Genomic DNA, 19450 nt, shown 5'->3' with positions numbered 1-19450 from the left:
TTTTAGAGAATCAGAATGTGAATGAAACTCGAACAGACAGGACATTGCACATCTACTTCCAGGGTTTGTCGAAGGAAGTAGCCAACACATAAAACCTTGTTCGCTACACTAAAATGTGAGATTTTATGTAACAAAAAGCCTGTTGTAGTGAAATAGGTTCCGCCCATTTAGTCCACCCAGATTTTTTGATCATCCGGTTTTTGGACCTTTAGTGTGGGTGAGACTCACTACTCTAGTCACACCAATGGTAATCAAAAGATAATTGCAATGCGAGTGTTTACCATTAGTGTTCGCCTTTTAAGATGAGGCAGCTGTGACGCAGCCAGGATAAAGGGCACCGAGCCTGGAGCACGTGCACCTTTGTGCACATGTGTGTGGGGACTAGAGGTGTGAGATTACTGTTGTGCACAGTTTGTTAATTGCGCTCAAATAGCCTGGCGCAGAAGGGACTCTGCAAGGAAATATGTTGACCTGGTTTAGGCTTAATTATATTACTGGGCACTCGCAGATAAGACAGTAGGGTTTACTGGGTTATCTGCGTTGTCACTGTATTACACACACAGAGGAAATCTGCCTTAAATTGCAGTTTGGCTCCACTTAGACCTACACAGTCCAATAAGGTGTCAAACTGGGTGGAACATGCACGCAAGTTTGCATTTGTAGGTGCCAAGAACATACATGTACGTCTTGCGGGTTGTTCAGAATTATCATATTTCTTTGGCTCAAATCAGAATCAGATTCCAGGCCTTTTGTACCCCTGCTGGGCCAACTTAATTTCACTGCTCTTCAAAAGAGGGAACAAAGGCCGCCCCACACAAAAGGATAAAATATTAAAGTTTCACTCAGCTCCTATGAGGAAGGGGATGATAATCTGCATCTGGTAAATAGCTGTCACATTGCATTGGGGTTGGGACAGCCCAGGCTCACTGAAACACGCCTTTGCAATGCAATAGGTCTCGCATTTGTTGCAGTTGGAGCTACTGGCATTGTAAATGGCAGTGTTTTTTATCAATGTTTTTGTTTGCAGTGGAGTGATTATTTTAAAATTACACACTATACCATATTATAAGCTATTCTAGCAACTGTACAGTAAATCTATGGCTATTTTAACGCAAAAAGTGTGAATGGATGAATAAAAATACAAAAAACAGGATCTAAAAATTTACGATGGAATGTATAGCAGGGGACAGGGACTACCGATCACAACAAATGTACTTGAAGTGATTGGGGCATCATATGCAATAAAAAAATCGGTAGTACGGGTTGTCAGCGACGCTTGTGCAAATGTTGTTCAGCTGGTGAAGTGGTCAGCTCTGTTTGCAGATGCAAAGTGGTGAAAGGAGAAGTATTCAGCTCTGTTTGCAGGCACAAAGGGATGAATGGTGAAGTGGTCACTCTCTTCAGCGGTGAACATGCTCTTTACTGTTGCTCATGGGCATCAAGAGACTCTGCCAGGTCTAAGGCATTCCAGAGACCTTATATGATGGCTGGGGTTTGTAAATGAACCTACATTAAACACCACAAAGAGATGAAGCGATTTCTGCAACATCACATGATTTTTCTCCAAAATGTGTTTTTTCAGTTTTACTTTTTGGATTCCTGAGATGCTCTGGCATAAGATTCCCGGTTCCACCATGATTCATTTGGTACAGTAAATAAACACAATAACCAAAAATACTCTCAAACTGCAGTTTAACGGAGACGTGGTTTTCTGTGTAACAGACAAACGCCTGACCATGGTCCCAGCAGGGGCACGTGCCACCTAATCTAGAGACACTTCTCTCACAGGAGTTGTGCCAACTCACCTGCAGCCAAAGCTATGGGTCACGGGAAAATGGGATGGAGAGTAAGGGGGGTACAGGGAGAGAGAGAAAGGGGGCACAGGCAGAGAGAAATGGGGGCATGGAGAGAAATGGCGGACCGAGAGAGAACGGGGGCAGAGAGGCTGGAAGGGTGAAAATGAAAGGGAGAGAGGGCACTAGTGAGGGGGGTACCGGAAGGGGAAGGAGGTGGACAGGTGATATACATTTTAAAAAGCAGGTCTTTGGCAGTAGGTGATGACTGCTGGCAAGGACCAACACCCGGAAAGGAGGTTTGCCATCCGAGCCCCCACTATTATAATGTGAAACTATCATGCAACTACAATATCACAAAAAGGTGATAGTTTTCCAAAGACACATGACCCGCCTGATGTACACACTACAAGATTCTTATAAGTCCCAAGAACATAAAGACAAATTCATCTGGCACATAGGAAAAAAAGTATACTTTTCAAATAGCCCTCCGTATTAAATTTACTCCATTTCTACGCTCTGTTAACAGATATAACTGCTACCCAATCAATGGTATTCAATTGATCCACCTCGGAAGAATGAAGGCTGAGGCAGACTTGCCGGTAGTGTAACCTCTGCCCCTTACAAGTGTACGTCTCACTGAGCCCTTCTGCCGGTATTGTGTTGGACAGCTGGTTACAATTCGATCAGTTGAGCCCCTTATGTGTAGCCTTTAAACAGAAACACAGCAAAGCCCGCTTTTGTATTCGCCGGATAACTAGGAAAACCAGCTATACACGAGGCGCGAGCAGCAACCGGAGTCACAGAGGTAGAGAGACCAGCCTTGGCTCCGCCGGTTATGAATAACTTAATATCCACGTACCTACCAAACATGAATGTGTCCTTCTATAATGGATGTGGTATACATGTAAAGTGCTCCAATACCTACGGATTGAGTTTGCACTAAATAAAAAAAATTGAAAAATAAATACAAACACCTAACAGATCTGTTCCAGGTCAGGCAGCGGAGTCATAGTTCGCCCGACCCTTGTGAAGACAGAGCAGCCGTCTCTGAAAATCAGCAGGGCAAGGGCGAGGATGTGGTCCGTCGGCTAAACTGCCGACTTTGGTGCTGGAAACCAGAGTTTGAGCCCTGAGGTCGCATCAACATCCTGTGATTCTGGGCAAATCACTTAATCTCCCCGTGCCTGAATGTGTAATGTAAATACGGTGCTCGTGTAAAGCGCTCCAATAAACTTCGGGTCGAGTTCGTGCTATATATATATGCAAAAACAACCAAGTCCAAAGGCAAGTAACAGTACAAGGACATGTCGCCAGCTAGTCACATGCACTCATAACCACACCTACAGGCAACGCAACAGCACAGTGAACCCATCCGCCCAACACCGGACATTTTGCAACTTGCTTTTATATGGTGTACGCATAATTATACATTTGCCACACTTGCCTCATACCATCATCTCCTGCATATTTTTCCTTTTCTCGCATAATTTAGCCAACCCTGCCAGTTATACTATAATAAAGTAAACAAACTAAACAGTTCACAGAACTTACCCCAGTAAAACAGGCGTCTTCAAATAGGTCGTGTCTCCAATGAATGTCGCTGATTCGCCTTCTTTGAAAATGTTCAGTGCTGCACGTTTAAATAGAGCATTGGATGCACGAAAGATATCACTAATAGCACTAAGTAAACAAAGTAATTGCTAAAAATGTCCTAAAACATGCCGCCCTAATTATCGCTTGCCAAGCAGCTTTTATTACTAATGAAGGCGTGGCGGTGGCGCCAGTGATACGCCTGCTCCCGATCACAACACAGAAAGTGAGAATTATCACAGCATGAGACCCCAAAGTAATCATTAGCACAGCATGTCGACAGGCGCCCCAGGCTGCTGGAGCACTCAACTATAATTAATGCGCAGCACGTCTTCCGGAGACGAGCACTCAACTGGAATTAACACGCACAAGCTGTTCCACTGTGTAGCGCGTTCACAGACCAGAATCGGCTCGTGCCCAGACCAGAATCGGCGCAGCACGTCTTCCGGAGACGAGCACTCAACTGGAATTAACGCGCACAAGCTGTTCCACTGTGAAGCGCATTCACAGACCAGAATCGGCTCGTGCCCAGACCAGAATCGGCTCGTGCCCAGGTCTGTCTCCCTTTGGAGTAAACACGGCAACAATAGTCTCGTTGGCGGCAGCGCTTCGCGCTGCAACGCCAGCGAGACCTAAAAAGGAGGAAGCCCATACATTTGAAGCCAATACAGTAGGGGCTCCAATTTGTAGTTTTGGTGGGAAAGTCCCTGACAGTGATATCAGCTAGTGGTGGAGCTGAGGCCCTCAGAGGAGCTCTAGACAAAGACAACTTGACTGTGACATTTTGGATTGTCCCAAAATGCTGTGCAAGAGGGATGGGTCAGGGGTGGAGGGATGATTTGGCCTCCTAAGATCGCCCAGGGATATATAGCATCTAGAACTTTCAACCCACTCTTGTAAACTCTTGAATAATGGAGAGACAGACCCTGGACTTGGACGACGATGGCAGCAACACCATGAACAGATGGAAAGACAAGCCCCATGATAGGCTGAGGTCTCTACCCTGGACATGGACGATGACAGCAGCTACACCATGAACAGCTAGAAAGACAAACCCCATGATGGACTGAGGACTCGGTCTGCATCTGACCCCAGGACTAGTGGGACCCTCCAGGGCAACTGATTCTGGCCCCTTTCACCCTCAAAGGACCAGTTGGTGGGATCCATGGTCTTCTGTATCCCAACAGGAGGAGAAGATCACTAGGGGCCAAGCAAAGGAGAAAAGATGGTGCAAGGAGCCCATGAAACCAGCTCTTTGTAACATGCACCCCTTTAGAGGCCAGGGGCCTGCTGCAAAAGCTCCAAGTTGCTAGGGCTCGCCAACAGCAGCAAAATGAGCACACAATTAAAGAAATAAACCAGACGGGGCAATAGTAATGCGTCTTTGAAGACAGCTCATTTAAACATGCTCGGACTCACTTTGGGCCCAAGACCTCTAGTGGTTGGCCTTCTGGCTGCATTTTGTGTCGCCTACAGTGGTAGAAGAAAGACACAGACACGTTATGTTGATTTTAAATGTTGCATTTAACATATGTGATTGACAATCATTGTTGAAAAACATTGTACTGATGATAAAAACCGCACGTAAATGTGATTACTGATTCCATTGAGAAGATAGTGATTTTTACTGTACTGTGGAGAAGTGTGGCTCAATGATTAGAGCGGCAGACCCTGATGCAGAGGTCTAGCCCAGGACCAGGGTTCAATTCCCCGCCTCGGCGGGTCTTTGGCTCAAAATTCCATGGACCTGATAATTCTCGCCTCGGTGCCATTCCAATCATGGAGTCCCACTCTGCAACTCTGGGCAATAGCTTGCTTAATCTCCACAACGGCCCCCACAACGCTAAGGATGCCTGGCCTCCACCTTGGGGGTGCCCAGGAGTGGACGCCTCACAGGGAAAGCCAGGATGGGTTCCACAGCGGTATTCGTACAAGCGCCTTGAGACCCTTGCGGGTGAGTAGTGCGCTATACAAGTATCAATTTACAATTATTAGTCTTTTAATGTGGTGAAACCCTGACAAAGCAAATACGCTTACCTGATATATTGATGATGTGACCTCCTGAAAAAGTCAATAATCCTGTATCATTTAAAGTGACACCCCCTTATATTGTGATGTTCTATCTGATATAGGAGGAGGGTATTATAATTTTGGGGTTCAGGACCCACTAGGGGTCAAATGCTATTTCAGAATGTGACCAAAGGTAATTCCACCTATGGTATGTATATATTTATAAATGTGTGTGAAGTGTGTAATTAATGTACTTTTCCTCTTTAAAAGAAAATGCACAGATTGGCCAATTAGTTACTGAGTGTTGTTATTGCATGTGATTGCACTGGGACTGTTACCCTACACTATCTACCCTATACCCTAAGTATGCCTTGGACTGCTTTGCTTCACTACTCAGAGAGTCAAGCACCACAATGAGGTGCTTGGTTCCCAGTGAAGATACAATTGTGGACCTATTACTTGCACAGACCTCACATTCTGCACAACTAATAACCTAATGTCTTATACCTGTGTACAGGCTTAAACATAGTTTAATATAAACTCATCCTAACAGGCTCACTGGCTTTAATATATGATTACCACTATAAATAATTCAGGCTTACTGTCTCAGTTGTCATTATAAACACAGCGGACCTATGTCATCGGACATAACGTTTCCTAAAGCACTAATTAGGCCTACACTCTTTATCAGTTGGGCCATCACCAACTCAGACCTACTATAATAAGCACAGGCTTTCCTACAAAGTAACTATCAAGTATGCAATATGTACAAAATTAGAGGTGACAAAACAATATACCAAAAGCAAATTCTTTTCTTGCCTTCGTGCACGAAATCTACTGAGAAAACCCCCAATTTACTAGTATACAAACTTGGTAAAAATGTATCTAGTAAGAATTAGTGGTTATGAAACAAAGACAACTTTACAAATCTATCAATAAAGTATACTATGTAGAGAGCATAACCCTTCCAAGTACATTGTGCAGAAATCTGGAACAGCATCTTACTTTATCTGTGCATGGAACTATCAGTGAGTAAGTTCCACAAAGCCTTGAAAACCAACTAATTAGCATCCTGTAGAGCAGTCCATTTACACATCTATTTACTCAGTACCCAGTCCTAAGAGACTCCATCTAGAGTGATAGCTGTGCTTACAAAAAATCTCTGTATCAAAATAACAGTCTGAAAACTTTAGGATAGTATAATTAAAGCCCACCCTAAAAGACCTGTTTGTTTAAATATATGCCTTTCATAATAAATAGGCCAGCCTTGGTGTTTTTTTATAACGTTTCACAGTAAACTGATGTTACCTCTAGGCTTGATGAGTGTCTTGTAACCATGTCCAACTCAGTCCTTCTGTGTTGATCATGAACTTTTCCCACAAGACAAACGTGCAATAGAAGCACTATTTTTCAGTGTAATCTCACAACTTTTGCCCAATCCAAATCTGTACTCAAGGGAAGCAACATTTGGGCAGGGCTAAAGAGCCTCCCTCAGCAGTGTCTCTTTAAAGCTTTGTTTCTCTTGATCACATACAGTATGGCAACAGCTTCCCTGTCTAACCAGTCCAATAAAGCTTTTATGGGTTGGAGGCAGACACATCTCAGATATCTAACTTAATGCAGCTCATGAAAATGCTCTGTCCTTACTTCACGGAGAACTGCTTAAATTGTGCCAGGCAAACATTAGAAAAGCTAGGGAACAATGAGTGAGAAAATCAGGAGGGAATTGTCAGATGTTGAGACAGTGAAGATGCTGGAATACACTTAAAAAGTGTCTAAGAAGTCTACGTTGAAATTTGTGCAATTTAACTACCTACACCAGATCCACTTATCTACCAAACAGTTAAGTAAAGGAACACAGGAGTGGGCGGCACCTGCCCCAGAAGCAGGGCACTCAACACAGACTTCTATCACATAGTGTGGGAATGCCCTCTGATCAGGTTATATTGAAATGCACAGTGTCTTAAGTGACAAACCAATGCCTGATTTGAAGCCATGAACCGTGTTTGTTGGGGCTATAGCCCAGAAGACATTTAGGTCCACAAATAACTTTGATGACCTTGCATGTATCCTGCCAAAAAGGAGAATAGCCATGGCATTAAGGGCGCTAACCGCACCTCCCATACAACTAAAGCTTAAAGACCTGGCGAGGGGGCTGACCACTGAAACTAATAAACTCACAAAGATTGGGAATAATGAAATATCACACTTGGGATATGCTCTTGTGGGCCTTCATAGAGAAACAACTGATCGGAAACTACCACAAGACTTTAAAAATTACCATGTCCTTTCCATAGAGGCATCCAAAAACTCTGCAGAGTCCCAAGTGCAGTATGTATTAAAAAAATGTGGTATGTTAAAGCAGGCCAGGTGCGGTAAAATATTGTAAAAGGGAAACAAGCAGTATTCATGGTTTTATGGTGCGTGGTCCTAATGTGAGTAAGTGCAGCTAATCAGAGAGTTTAAGGGGTCAACATAGATTCTGACAGATGGATTGATTCAAATCATTCCTTCTCACGGAGAGCCGCCGGCTGGTTCGCCACACCAGGAGAGTGGATACTGTTGGGTGTAGTGGCTGCATTTAAATACAGCTGTAATAGTTTAACCAGGATTCGGTGTGTTGTGATGGAGAATGGTCATATGATCAGCCGCCTTCAGTGCGAACATGTGATGCTAGATGGCTGGCTAGTGTAGTCTCAAACTGTCCCGTAAACGCGCTTTCATGCGTCAGTGGTCTATGTTTAAGCAGCCAGAACTACATGAGCTTAAGCTTCGTAAAATCCAGTGTCCATACAACACAAAGCGATTTAAGGTATTTGGAAATTGCGTTTTTATGGACTATTATGACCTGCTTATTTTTCCCAGATGTTTTAAGTGATATTCACAACACCCAGTCCACTCTCATTTGTCTTTGCAGTAAACAACCCCAAACCAGGATATCGTAGAATCCACAATCGACTATATCACGAAGGCTTTTAAGAAATGTGGCTTTAAATGCTTGCTGATTTCACAACCTGGCTTGGCCCTGTTGATCTCATTATGCCGTGGGAATGCCTAGTACCCCTCCCGGTGAGTTCCTGTATGCCCCAGGTATGTGTGGCTGATCGGAGGTGAAGTTCCGTGGTGAACCCGCACAACGGTATCCAGAGAGGCACTTTGCCGCAGTCATATCCTGCCGGAAACACCAGTCCCGAAATTGGAATGCTGGCAGATCACGTAGAAGGTACAGCCGCCTTTCTGCGATCCTGATCGGCCAAGTTATGAGCAGCAACGTCCCCGTGAGAAAGTAACCCAAAATGGTGCCCGGAAGACTGCAAGAACGCATCTGAGGGCCGGTAGAGCTGGGCCGCAATGCCACTGATCTCTGCCTGTGCACTCAATAGCGACTCACCCCTCTACCCCCCACCTGAAGCGCAGAATCATCAGCTAACCCCCGCCCGGGAAAAGAAAAGAAAGAAAAGCCCGGGTGATCGAGTCAGGTCCTGGCCGTTGAGCGAGTCTCCCGATCGGCGATATAGAGGTGCCCAAGCCAAGGGGGTGTAATATGTGACGGACAGGCAGCATCCGATCCCCCCCGTCCTGTGAAGCGGAGTACGGCGGTCGACAAGTGACGAGACCCCCTGGCCCACCGAGGACGCCATGCGGAGGGCTGGGCTAGTTGGGAAGGCTTGCGAAGAGGACTGTCTCACCGGGACTGAACGAGAGTTGTGAGAAGGTGCCGCATGTTTCTGCATGCCTGGGCCCACAGCGAGAAGTGCTGTGCCCTTGGAGGATCCCAGGGTCAAGGACTTTCCCCGAGACAGAAAGTACGTGGTGCAAGTTCCGGCAAAGGAGCGGGCCCCAGCCACTACGCCAATCGAAACCAACATCAGCCCAGGGGATCCAGCATGCTGCTTCCGCCTACCACCACCCGGTCTTCTACCCCTACGGCCCCAAGAGCACCGCCCCTAATTGCAACACCACATGAACTCCTGGCTGAACGACGGCAAGAATGTCATGCTCTATAAATATGTAATATATAATTGTCCAACCCTAATCACTTTTTGAAATGTAATCTTGAGTGATTTTTTCTGTTTGTATCTTTTCCTTGAGTGAATTTTCAACTTGTATATATGCAACTCTAACCTCTAGTATCTGGAGTAGACGTTTGGACTTACTAACATTCTTTTGTGGATTTAGAGTTTTTCTGTTTGTATCTTTTATGTAACTCATGTACGCCAAAGTTCTTATGTAACGTAACTGGTCCTTTTGTAAAGCGCTCTAACACCTTTGGGTACAGTTCGCGCTATATAAAATCGCATTAAATAAATAAATAAAAAAATAAGAAAATGACGCATGACTGAGCCCACCTCCACCTTTAAACCCCGGAGCAGTGACACTCTGATGCCCATAGACCCCAAACTAAGTGAGTGCTTCACTGCTGTTGACATAAAAAGGAGAGCACTCCGACATGAAAACGCATAGAGCTCTTTGTTCTTTGGGTCCTTACAGTGCCCACGTATTGCTTGCCAGTACTGAGCTAAACTGAAAAATTATGTAGGACTGAGTAACTCGGCAACCTAGCCTCTCCAATACAATAACAAGTATTGACAAAGCTGAGGCAGAAATTTTGTAAAAATGACAATGCTTATTAATGATTATTTACTTTTGTAGCATTTGCGGCATTCTGCGGCTTTACCTTTAAACATGTGATGCTAAAGCGTGGCGTGCCACAAATTCTACAAAAGTAAATAAATAGAAAAGAAAGGAGGGCGGCCACCATGTTTAAAGCTAAAGTCGACATACAGGCTGTAAAGCCGGCAATATCTGCAGCTTGCACGTTGGCTTTAGCTTTAAACATGGTGGCCGCCCTCCTTTCTTTTCTATTTATATACTTTTCAAGCATTCGTGGCATGCCTCGCTATAGGTTTAAACGTGAAGCTAAAGAGCGGTGTACTGCAAAAGCTACTAAAGTAAATAAATAGAAAAGAAAGGCAGGCGGCCGCCGTGTTTAAAGCTAAAGCCGAAGTACAAGCTGCAAAGATTGCGCAAACACAAAGGATGAAGCTGTCATGGAAAGGATACCGTAATAGACTATTGGAGAAAAGGTTATCCCCGATTATTTTTAGGTCCAAGAGGGGGGAAAAAGATAAAATTATGGAGTAATAACCTCTTAACCGACCTATATTTGTTTTGGTGTCAATAAATGCTAAACAAAAATCTTAGTGTGAATACATCAATAATTCTCCATAAACGAGAGACTCATTGTCTACAAAACCATTTTACTTTTTGGTTTTTGTTTTTATTGATCAAAAATGTCAAAATATATCTTTATTTCATTTCTACATTTTCTCTTGTAATTAAGAATAAATCCTAAAACATATATGTACATACAATCATTAGTGTGAACATAGTACTCATAAATATCAAATCACAATTATTTAAACAAATAAGAAGACCCCAATTGGCACCATAAGTTAAATAAATAAAAACAAAAAGTAAAATGGTTTTGTAGACAATGAGTCTCTCGGTTATGGGGAATTATTGATGTATTCACACTAAGATTTTTGTTTAGCATTTATTGACACCAAAAGAAATATAGGTCGGTTAAGAGGTTATTACTCCAAGGATACCGTAATAGGCCGATACTCCAGGGAGGAGTAAGACACGAGAAGGTGGGACATATGACTACAAGAAACCATAGAGAAGATAGCCTTTCAGAAGACACACACTTTAACCAAACGGCAGTGAGAGCATAGCGAAAGCCCGCAGAAGGGGATTAAGCATGCCTCACAGAGCAGCGCATGCGCACTGCTAGGCTTGACCTAAAAACACCATAAAGTCAGATGCCATATGAAGTTAGGAACACATAGCCAATCAGGACATATAACACGCAGTGATCACGTGCCGCTCATGTCAGACATCTGGACATGTTACCCACTGGCCCCCATTGTGTCCACGCAAGGTAGTGGCCCACCTGCATTTGTTATCAAGGGCTGTATTTATGACTCCAAAAACAAGGCCCGCATTCTTTGCCAAAAAAGGATTGACAGAAGCATTTTATGATACCCAAAGAAATCTATAAAACCTTGCTCAGATGGATTGTACTTTTGAGACAGTTGTAAAGATGGGTACAATCCAATAAAGTTAATCCAGAGGTATTTATTGAGAAAGATCCAATACACTTCAGCCTGCCAACCCAGCTGTAGTTCATCCAACTGCTTTCTCTTGAATAAGACATTCTCAAGAAGATTCAGAACACCACTATGTCATTTGGAACATAATAAGTTCAGCATTCCACATTGATACTTTCAATGTCTTAAAGTGGATAACTTAAAGGATAGCATATTACAACAGTCCTCAGACCCGCTTCTGTTACTGTACTTCCGGCTGAAGCGTTTAATTAAACCAACTTTTCCTGATTTGCCAATCGCCTCTTGTCTTTAGATTTTTCAAGGTTGCTTCATATTCCAGCAACACCTACTACAAACTTTATTCACACAAATAATTTCCCTTTATCTGTTCTTCTAATAAAACGAAATCAGGTCTACAAACACTGTAAAGTGCACCTATGGTAGTTTATTATCTTATGCACTCTGTACCAGGCAATATGGTGAGGGATTTCACTAAAATGCCAGGGGTAACCCAATTGACATCGTGCATCCTTGGGCCCATAATGACGTTATATGCTTGATCCCTTTTCACGACTAGGCAAGGTTTAATTTGCTGCTCCCAATTTTTAAAAGAAGTGGCCTTTAAAGATGTCAGTGTTGAAGTATTTTATTTGTTGAGAAACCAAGACCTGCTAGTGAGGCCTTTTCGCCTTACATTAATTATTTTTGTTATTATTTGTACTCTTTTTTACTGAGTGGTGCATATCTCCTCCGGCCGAACCAGTGTCACATTTCTAAGCAGTATCAAACACACTATAAACGGGCACACTCCCAGGAATTCAGCTTTACACAATTTTTATTTCATTTACACAACCACTCATTCACCAACAGTCCTATACAGTCATTCATACATGTACTCACTCATCATATGTACTCATACACCTATACATCCTGTTACACAACGCCACTCATCCATAGAGTTACCCACACACAGTCACTCATGCTAATAAAGAATCAAACATCAATTTACTTGCATATACAGTTGTACACACACCACCACACTTCTACAGAAACTTACACATACTTAGTCTTTTAAACAATCACTTATAGAAACACATACTTATTCATACAGGAACTCTTTCAATCTCTCACATATACTCACTTATATACACCAATAGTCACATATACTAGTTTAAAACATATGTAGTTACTCATAAAGACACTATTGAGACAGTCATTCACTCACTAACACACCCATGCACACACTCATCCACCCATAATGTCCTGCACACATGCTGTCTTCAAAACATTACTCACTAAGCCATGTATTCACTAAGATACACTTAATCAGTCAGTTATACAATCAATTTTTCAAAAACAAATCATCCATTTAGACATTTATATACCCATTCATTCTTCCATCGACCTTGAGATATACATATATAAAACATATGTAATTTTCAGAAAAACACACATTCACTGGATGATGTAATCAGTGATGTAATCAGTAATGTCATTTGAGATGTCATCAGTGATGTCATGAGTGATGTCACTGACCATGTCATGAGTGATGTAATATGTGATGTCATCAGCAGTGCATTGCGGGCGCGCGAGTTATAGTTAGCTGAACTAACTATAACGGGGGAATTTCAATGGTTTTGTACGAGTGAAAAGTCCAGCTAACTAAAACACCCCTGAAACCTATGGTTTTTTCAGTGAAAATATATATATATATATATATATATATATATATATATATATATATATGTAAACTTCCCACCAAGGCCGCTGAACTCGCGATGGGTGGATCTATGAGGCGGGGTAGGACCCGCCAGTTACACAACTACTTCAAAAACGGTTGGAGCACTCATGGGGTAAAAATAATCAGCTTTAATGGCCGCAGACGCGTTTCAGCTTTATGCCTTCTTCAGTGCAGTAAAGCAAATATCGGATACACACAGTGCTGAATTCATTTAAATTGTCCAGCTTTGTCATTGGTTGATCTCTGGCCATTCAGAGGGCAGCAGTCACTTCCGGCATGGTGATGACGTGTCGGCGTCCTCAATATTACAAATCAATAGTAGACCTCAAAGTCCAAATAATTTTCATTTTTTATGTTTTCCATTGGATGCCAGCACTCATTGCTCACACCAGTACTCATTGATGGTAAGTTCCTGTGTGTATCGTACCCCATATCTGCCGCTGGATTAAATACAATCTCTCCGCGGGCATCAGTCAAATGGCAGGCATCCCTGGATTTGGATAATCCATGACCTCCATTGGTCAACGGGGTTTGTCAGCAGCAGTTCAGGCAGGCCAAAATGAATACAGGCAACAGGGTAGGTAATTTTACTGAATATATTAGTGTATGGTACCTGTTATATTTACACCATGCCATGCACCTAACAACTTTACTCCTGCTAACTCTCTCTAAACGTCTCCACAATAACGGAGAGCATGGTACACATTCTTCCTGCTTAAGATATGTATTCAATTGTGATTTTTATAGGTCCCTGTTAAGATACCCACATAAAAGACCGATGTTTCCGAAGCAAATAAGATATGTCACATTTGCTACTTACTGCATGCCCACATAAATACTAGGATATTTTCATTTTCACACATTCACGGTTGTATTGCAAAACTTCAATAACAAAAACATTGTTTGGTGTAAATATTTCGGCCTAAATATTATTTACACAATATCGTTCTACTGAGTGTAGATTTTGTATAATTTACTTCATTGATATTTAAAACACCATGGGGCAGATTTACAAGCCCCTTGCATCATTTTCGCGCCCCAGTTGAGTCACTTTTTGTGATGCAGCAGCGTAAAAATGCGGCCCATTTACAACGTGACGCATCTAGGGAGATGCGTCACGTTGTAAAGCCCTGCGTCACATTATACATCTGTCAGGTATAATGTATGCAGGGTGGGCGTTCCAAGGCAAAAAAGCCTTGTAGAAGTGTCGCAGTGAAATCTACAAGACTTCACTGCGCCACCTCTAGGACGCCACTGCGTCAAATTCTTACGCCTGCTAGAAGCAGGCATAAGGAGTGACGCAGCATTATGAGGATAGGCATCCCCCTGCATTGCTGGAGTTGCGTCGTGCTTGCGACACGACTCCAGCAATGAGTGACTTTTGCGTCAACAGATGCGTCAGAATTTCTGACGCATCTGTCAATCCTTGAGCCATGGTGCGCCGTATTGTAAATACGGCGCATCCATAGTGGCGCAAGGGTTTCTCAAAGTGGCGCAGAGAAAGTGACGCATCTTTACAGATGCGTCACTTTCTTGTAAATCTGCCACCAAATTTCTGTCAGCTGATCTTTATGCCACGATATGCTGATAATAAATACCCAACATTTATAAATCTTACATCACTAAATGAACTCCATATTTGATCACAGCCAGGGTTTGAAAATAATTTGAATGCCATTGGTGTCCGACTTTGGTAATGCTTAAAAGGTACAACTTGTTTCGTTATGGTGACTTACCTACAATAAGGTCTGGACACAGAAGGTATCAAATAGCAAAACCCTCCATTTAAGCAAAATGATAGATGTCTGTCTCCACAGGGTTCTCCATGGTCTAAAGGAAAAAATACACGTAAGAAAAAAAACATACAAGTTTACTAACTTGAAAGCAGTTTCCCATTATGTAAAAACTATACAAGAAAGAATCACTTTGATATAAAAAATGCAAATCAAAATTTCAACCTCCACAGCCTATAGCGAAAACATTTTGAGTACGGAGCAACTGGAAGTTGCCTATAAATTATACAGACACTATCCAATGATACCACAAGGCAAGGATATTGTTTCTTTACTCCTACAAAATGAACCGCAGCTTCTTAGCGCCATTACTGTGTCAGAACTGCTCGCTCAATATTAACTTAATATTAAAAGATTTATTTTTAAATCCAGAATCTTTGCTTACGCATTTTAAGCTGGCTTCCTGGTTTGCAGAATTTCTTCTTTAATGTCTGCCTGGACTGAGTTCCTTAGGGTGCTAATGCCATCCCCGTTGTTTCTCACCTACCTGGAAAGACCGAGTTTTAACTCTGTAGCATGGGAAAATAAAAGTGGATAAAAGAGCTGCCATTTTTTGGAAAATCAGCTATTGCTCCATAACTCTGGTAAAAGAAAATATAGTGCCCCCTCATTTGTGCTGGCATAGTTCTAAATATTCTCCAACTAGGAAACAGAACTTTAATAACAGATATCTTTTGTGGGAAGAATTCACAGGGCCAGAAGAATTTTTAATACATTTTTTCTCAAAATAGACAGATTTATCAATATTCGGTTTTTTTATACGCTGATGTACTACCCTATTTCTTTTTGTACTGTATCTGAAAATGTGAGTTTAACAATCCTGGCACAATGAAAACATTTAAAGTCTGTTCGCGAGAAGGACTTACGAACATCCAGCTTGGATTTTTTAAACAAATCTTTTTATTTGTGTTCCATAATAAAACTTGCACAAGCAAAGCTCTTCGATTATTGTTTATAGGGGTGCAATAGATAACAGTCCCCCATGTCCTCATACACGCTGTCTGCATCCCTAACAGTCCCTCGTCGTCATCCCTGCAACAAATAGAAAGCCACGCCCCTAGGGGTGGTCAAAGAGTTGCAGAGCCCTGAGTCTTTGCAGTGTGAGACTACTGAATTCAAGATTCGACATGTCGTCTATGAGGGGTTGCCAAAGTCGAGTGAATTTCTTATCTGTGTTGGCTAAGCTGTAAGTGATATGTTGCACATAGCAGGACCAAGACCTTTGGGGATATGTCCTTTCCCAAATCATTTGTCTATCTCATTTATTAGGTAGGAAGGGATGGGGTGTAGAGTCCTGAATGATGCAACAGATTTTGGAGATCAATCCATTAGTGCCCTCAAATTACTTTACCAATTTTCCAAATGTTTTGAGGCCACTGCAGTGTTAGGGAGGTGTAGTACCCAGTGTCAGAGCTGATAGTAATGGAGCCGTGGAAATCGTTTGCATTGTTCAAATGACTTAATGTCATGACCCTGGAAGAGGTTGCCCATAAACCTGCAGTCTCCATTCTCCCGCTCAAAAAAGGCCTATACAGCAGGTGTACATTCCAGGTTGCTAGCTAAGGGTGTATTGGGGGGGTTGGAAGGTTGTGAGTCCCTTTCTGAGCCCCATGTGATACCAAATATCTAGAACCATCCTGGTGGGGGTGGCGATGTAAGCGCTTTTGGGGCATGCAGACCTCAGTAGCCATGCTAGGTCTGAAAGCAGGTGTCAAGTCACTGCCCTGCCAATATTTAACCAGTGCCTTTTACGATCATGCACCACCCATACTGAAAGATATCGAAGGTTTGCCACCGAATAGTACTCCAGAAGGTTGGGACATGCCAAACTGCCTCCTATCCTTTGAGGCCATTAGGATTTTGATGGAGTTTTCCCTGCCCAGATAAATGCACAAATGTTATTCTGGAATTGGGTTATAACTTGGATCAGTTTAAGAGTCTGGAGCATTTAGAATAAATATAAAACCCTAGGTAGAATGTTCATTTTAATTACATTTATGCGCCCTAACCATGACAAATAAAACGGCTGCCGTTGTCGCTGGTCTTCCAGAATATTTTTGCAGAGTTGTATCCAATTGGTTCTTGACCATCCCTTTAAGTTTCACATGATGGCAAGACCCAGATATATAATCCACTGGTTTGCCCTATGGAAGGGTGTCTTCACCATAAGGGTCAGGAGGTCAGTTATTAGAATTGTGATACTGAGTGTATGCGATTTGGCTAGGTTGAACCTGAAGCCTGAGACTCTTTCAAACTCCTCTAGAATGGGGAGTAGGGAAGTGAGGGAGTCTGTGGAGTTAGTGAGTGTGAGAAGGCTATTGTCTGCAAACAATTTAATCTTGTGCACGTGGTCTCCAAATGAAATGTCCGTTAGTGCACACTTCTGCCAGATCCCTATGGTCAGAGGTTCAACAGCTAGAGCGAATAGGGTGGGACAGGGTTCAGTGCGTTGCCAGTTCATTATGACCATATCGGTGGGGTTAGTATAAGTCCAATTGTTTTCCTGATCTCTGCCCATATGCAGTTTGTATAGTATCTCCGAAAAGAAGGCCCATCTCACTTGGTCAAACACTCTCTCCCTGTCCACTTCCCACTGTCAATTATAGACGAATCCCACGTGATCCGGATCAATGGGGCCTAGAACCAAAGGGTCTAGACTCATATTTAATATTTTTGTATAGAATGGGAGGTGTGATCCCCTTCTTTGAAAAAACGGCTACAAGGACATGGGTCCCAGATCTCCACGGAGTGGCTCATGTCACTGGGATGGTGAGGCAGGGATGTCCCAGAGTCCTCTTCCCATGAGTTTTCTTTTGGCCCTTTGGTCCTTTTGGGCTTTGCATGGTGTGACTTGTAGGCAAAGTGCCTCCAGGAAAGTAGGACCCTGGTTGGGATTCCTTATGGGGTGGGGTTACTTGTTTCATCATCAGAAGATGAAAGATGACATCAGCTTTGGTGTTGTAAGACATATTGGGAATCCTTTGTCTAAGTTTGTAGTTTCGGGTGGAGGTATGCAACTCCAGACATTTTTCCTGTCCCTCTGATGCCAGGGTGTGTGAGTGGTCCTCCCCCTCCTGGTCCATGGGGAGTCCCAGCAAAGCTTTGGCTGCCGGTAATAAAAGAAGTACCCTACTTCACACCTTACACTGGAAGATTAGGTTAAAGGGGTGACCCCATTAATATTTGATGTTGTGTTCTTTCAGGGCCAACGTGACAATGCAAAAGTCTCTCTGCTTTCTAAGAGCTACCAGCACCAGATCTTGGAACAGTTGGATCGTTCCACTGAAGATTATATCTCCCTTGCCACAGGCATAATTGCTTCAATTTCCTTGTAGTTGTAGAGGTATGTGAGGATATCTGGAGCAGGGCCTTAGTTAGGCTTGCGAAGGCCACTAGATGAGCCCAGTCCAGTTTGGGGGACGGAGGTATTGAAGTGCCGCCTCTGATAATGTGCAGATGTTTACCTACAAAGTCCATCATGTTGTTCCCGTCATCTCAATGTGGTATGCACCTGATGCGTATGTTGTTTCAGCGAGTCCAGTTTTCAAGCTCTTCTTCTTTCAACTGCAATTTGACATTCAGGTCTTCTAAGGAGTTAAGTCTCCTCCATCGAATTTCCTAGCCCTCAGTCTGGACCTGGGGGACCCTCTAATGATCATCAGGTCAGTTATGGCGGGGTGGATGCCAAGTAGGCAAGTGTTTATGTGCCGTGGGCAGTCTCTATGGGGCTAAATGCAGGCAGGAGGGGGATCAAAGTCTCCGCTCCCCTCAACAAAGTAGACAGACTGTAGCGGTGCAGGGACTTCCTACTCTAACCAGTGCGCCTGCCTCCTTCTTTAGGCACACCGTGTTATGAATGGGAGTTAAACTCCATACACCTAACTCGCTGAATCTTCCCAAGATGCTGGAGCTGTGTAGATCAAGCCCCTCTCTCCGTGCAGTCTGCCCTGTGCTCCTTTCACAAGGCCTTTCCCCTGAGTTGCACACCTCTGTGGGCTAGCCAGATGGTGCATGGGGGGAGGTGGGGATCAATCCACCTGTGCTGTTGGGGCCAAATGCCCACAGCACAGAAATAAACAGCAAAAGGAAGAAGGAAAATTGGATTACGTATTATGGTGGATGGGAGAACAATAGGCATTCTCTTCTGCAGATTATGGGTGAAGACCTTAGGTGCTGGAGGGTAAGGCACATGAAAAGCTTCCCAAAATAACAACTGGCTGTGTAAATGAATCCCGTTTAGGATCATTCCATGTACATGTATCCCATGTGGATATCCTAAACATATGCCACTAATTCAGACTTCAACAACCAAAGTTGGATTCTCCTGTTAGAGGGTTGTAGTTGATTTCAATAACTAGAAAATGAGAACGTGATGAAGTGAATGTGCTCCTAATTTACATATTAAAG

The 19450-nt window shown here is 43.1% G+C and overlaps 1 protein-coding gene across 8 annotated transcripts in view; it reads right to left on the bottom strand.

Moving 5' to 3' along the window:
• NRG4 (neuregulin 4) overlaps positions 1–19450 on the bottom strand; it is a 198773-nt gene that overhangs the window by 156021 nt on the left and 23302 nt on the right. For 5 of the 8 annotated variants that reach the window (XM_085643773.1, XM_085643771.1, XM_085643774.1 and 2 more), the window contains exon 3: positions 14987–15080. In XM_085643773.1, coding sequence (XP_085499899.1) covers positions 14987–15080 — 94 coding nt within the window. Of the gene's footprint in view, positions 1–14986; positions 15081–15428; positions 15553–19450 lie in introns of all 8 variants that reach the window. The other 3 variants (XM_085643776.1, XM_085643777.1, XM_085643775.1) reach the window with 2 other exon arrangements.

The sequence above is a fragment of the Triturus cristatus genome, chromosome 3_1 (genome assembly GCF_964204655.1).
Source record: "Triturus cristatus chromosome 3_1, aTriCri1.1, whole genome shotgun sequence".
NCBI classification, from domain to species: domain Eukaryota; kingdom Metazoa; phylum Chordata; class Amphibia; order Caudata; family Salamandridae; genus Triturus; species Triturus cristatus.
This window is presented reverse-complemented; position numbering and strand designations above follow the sequence as displayed.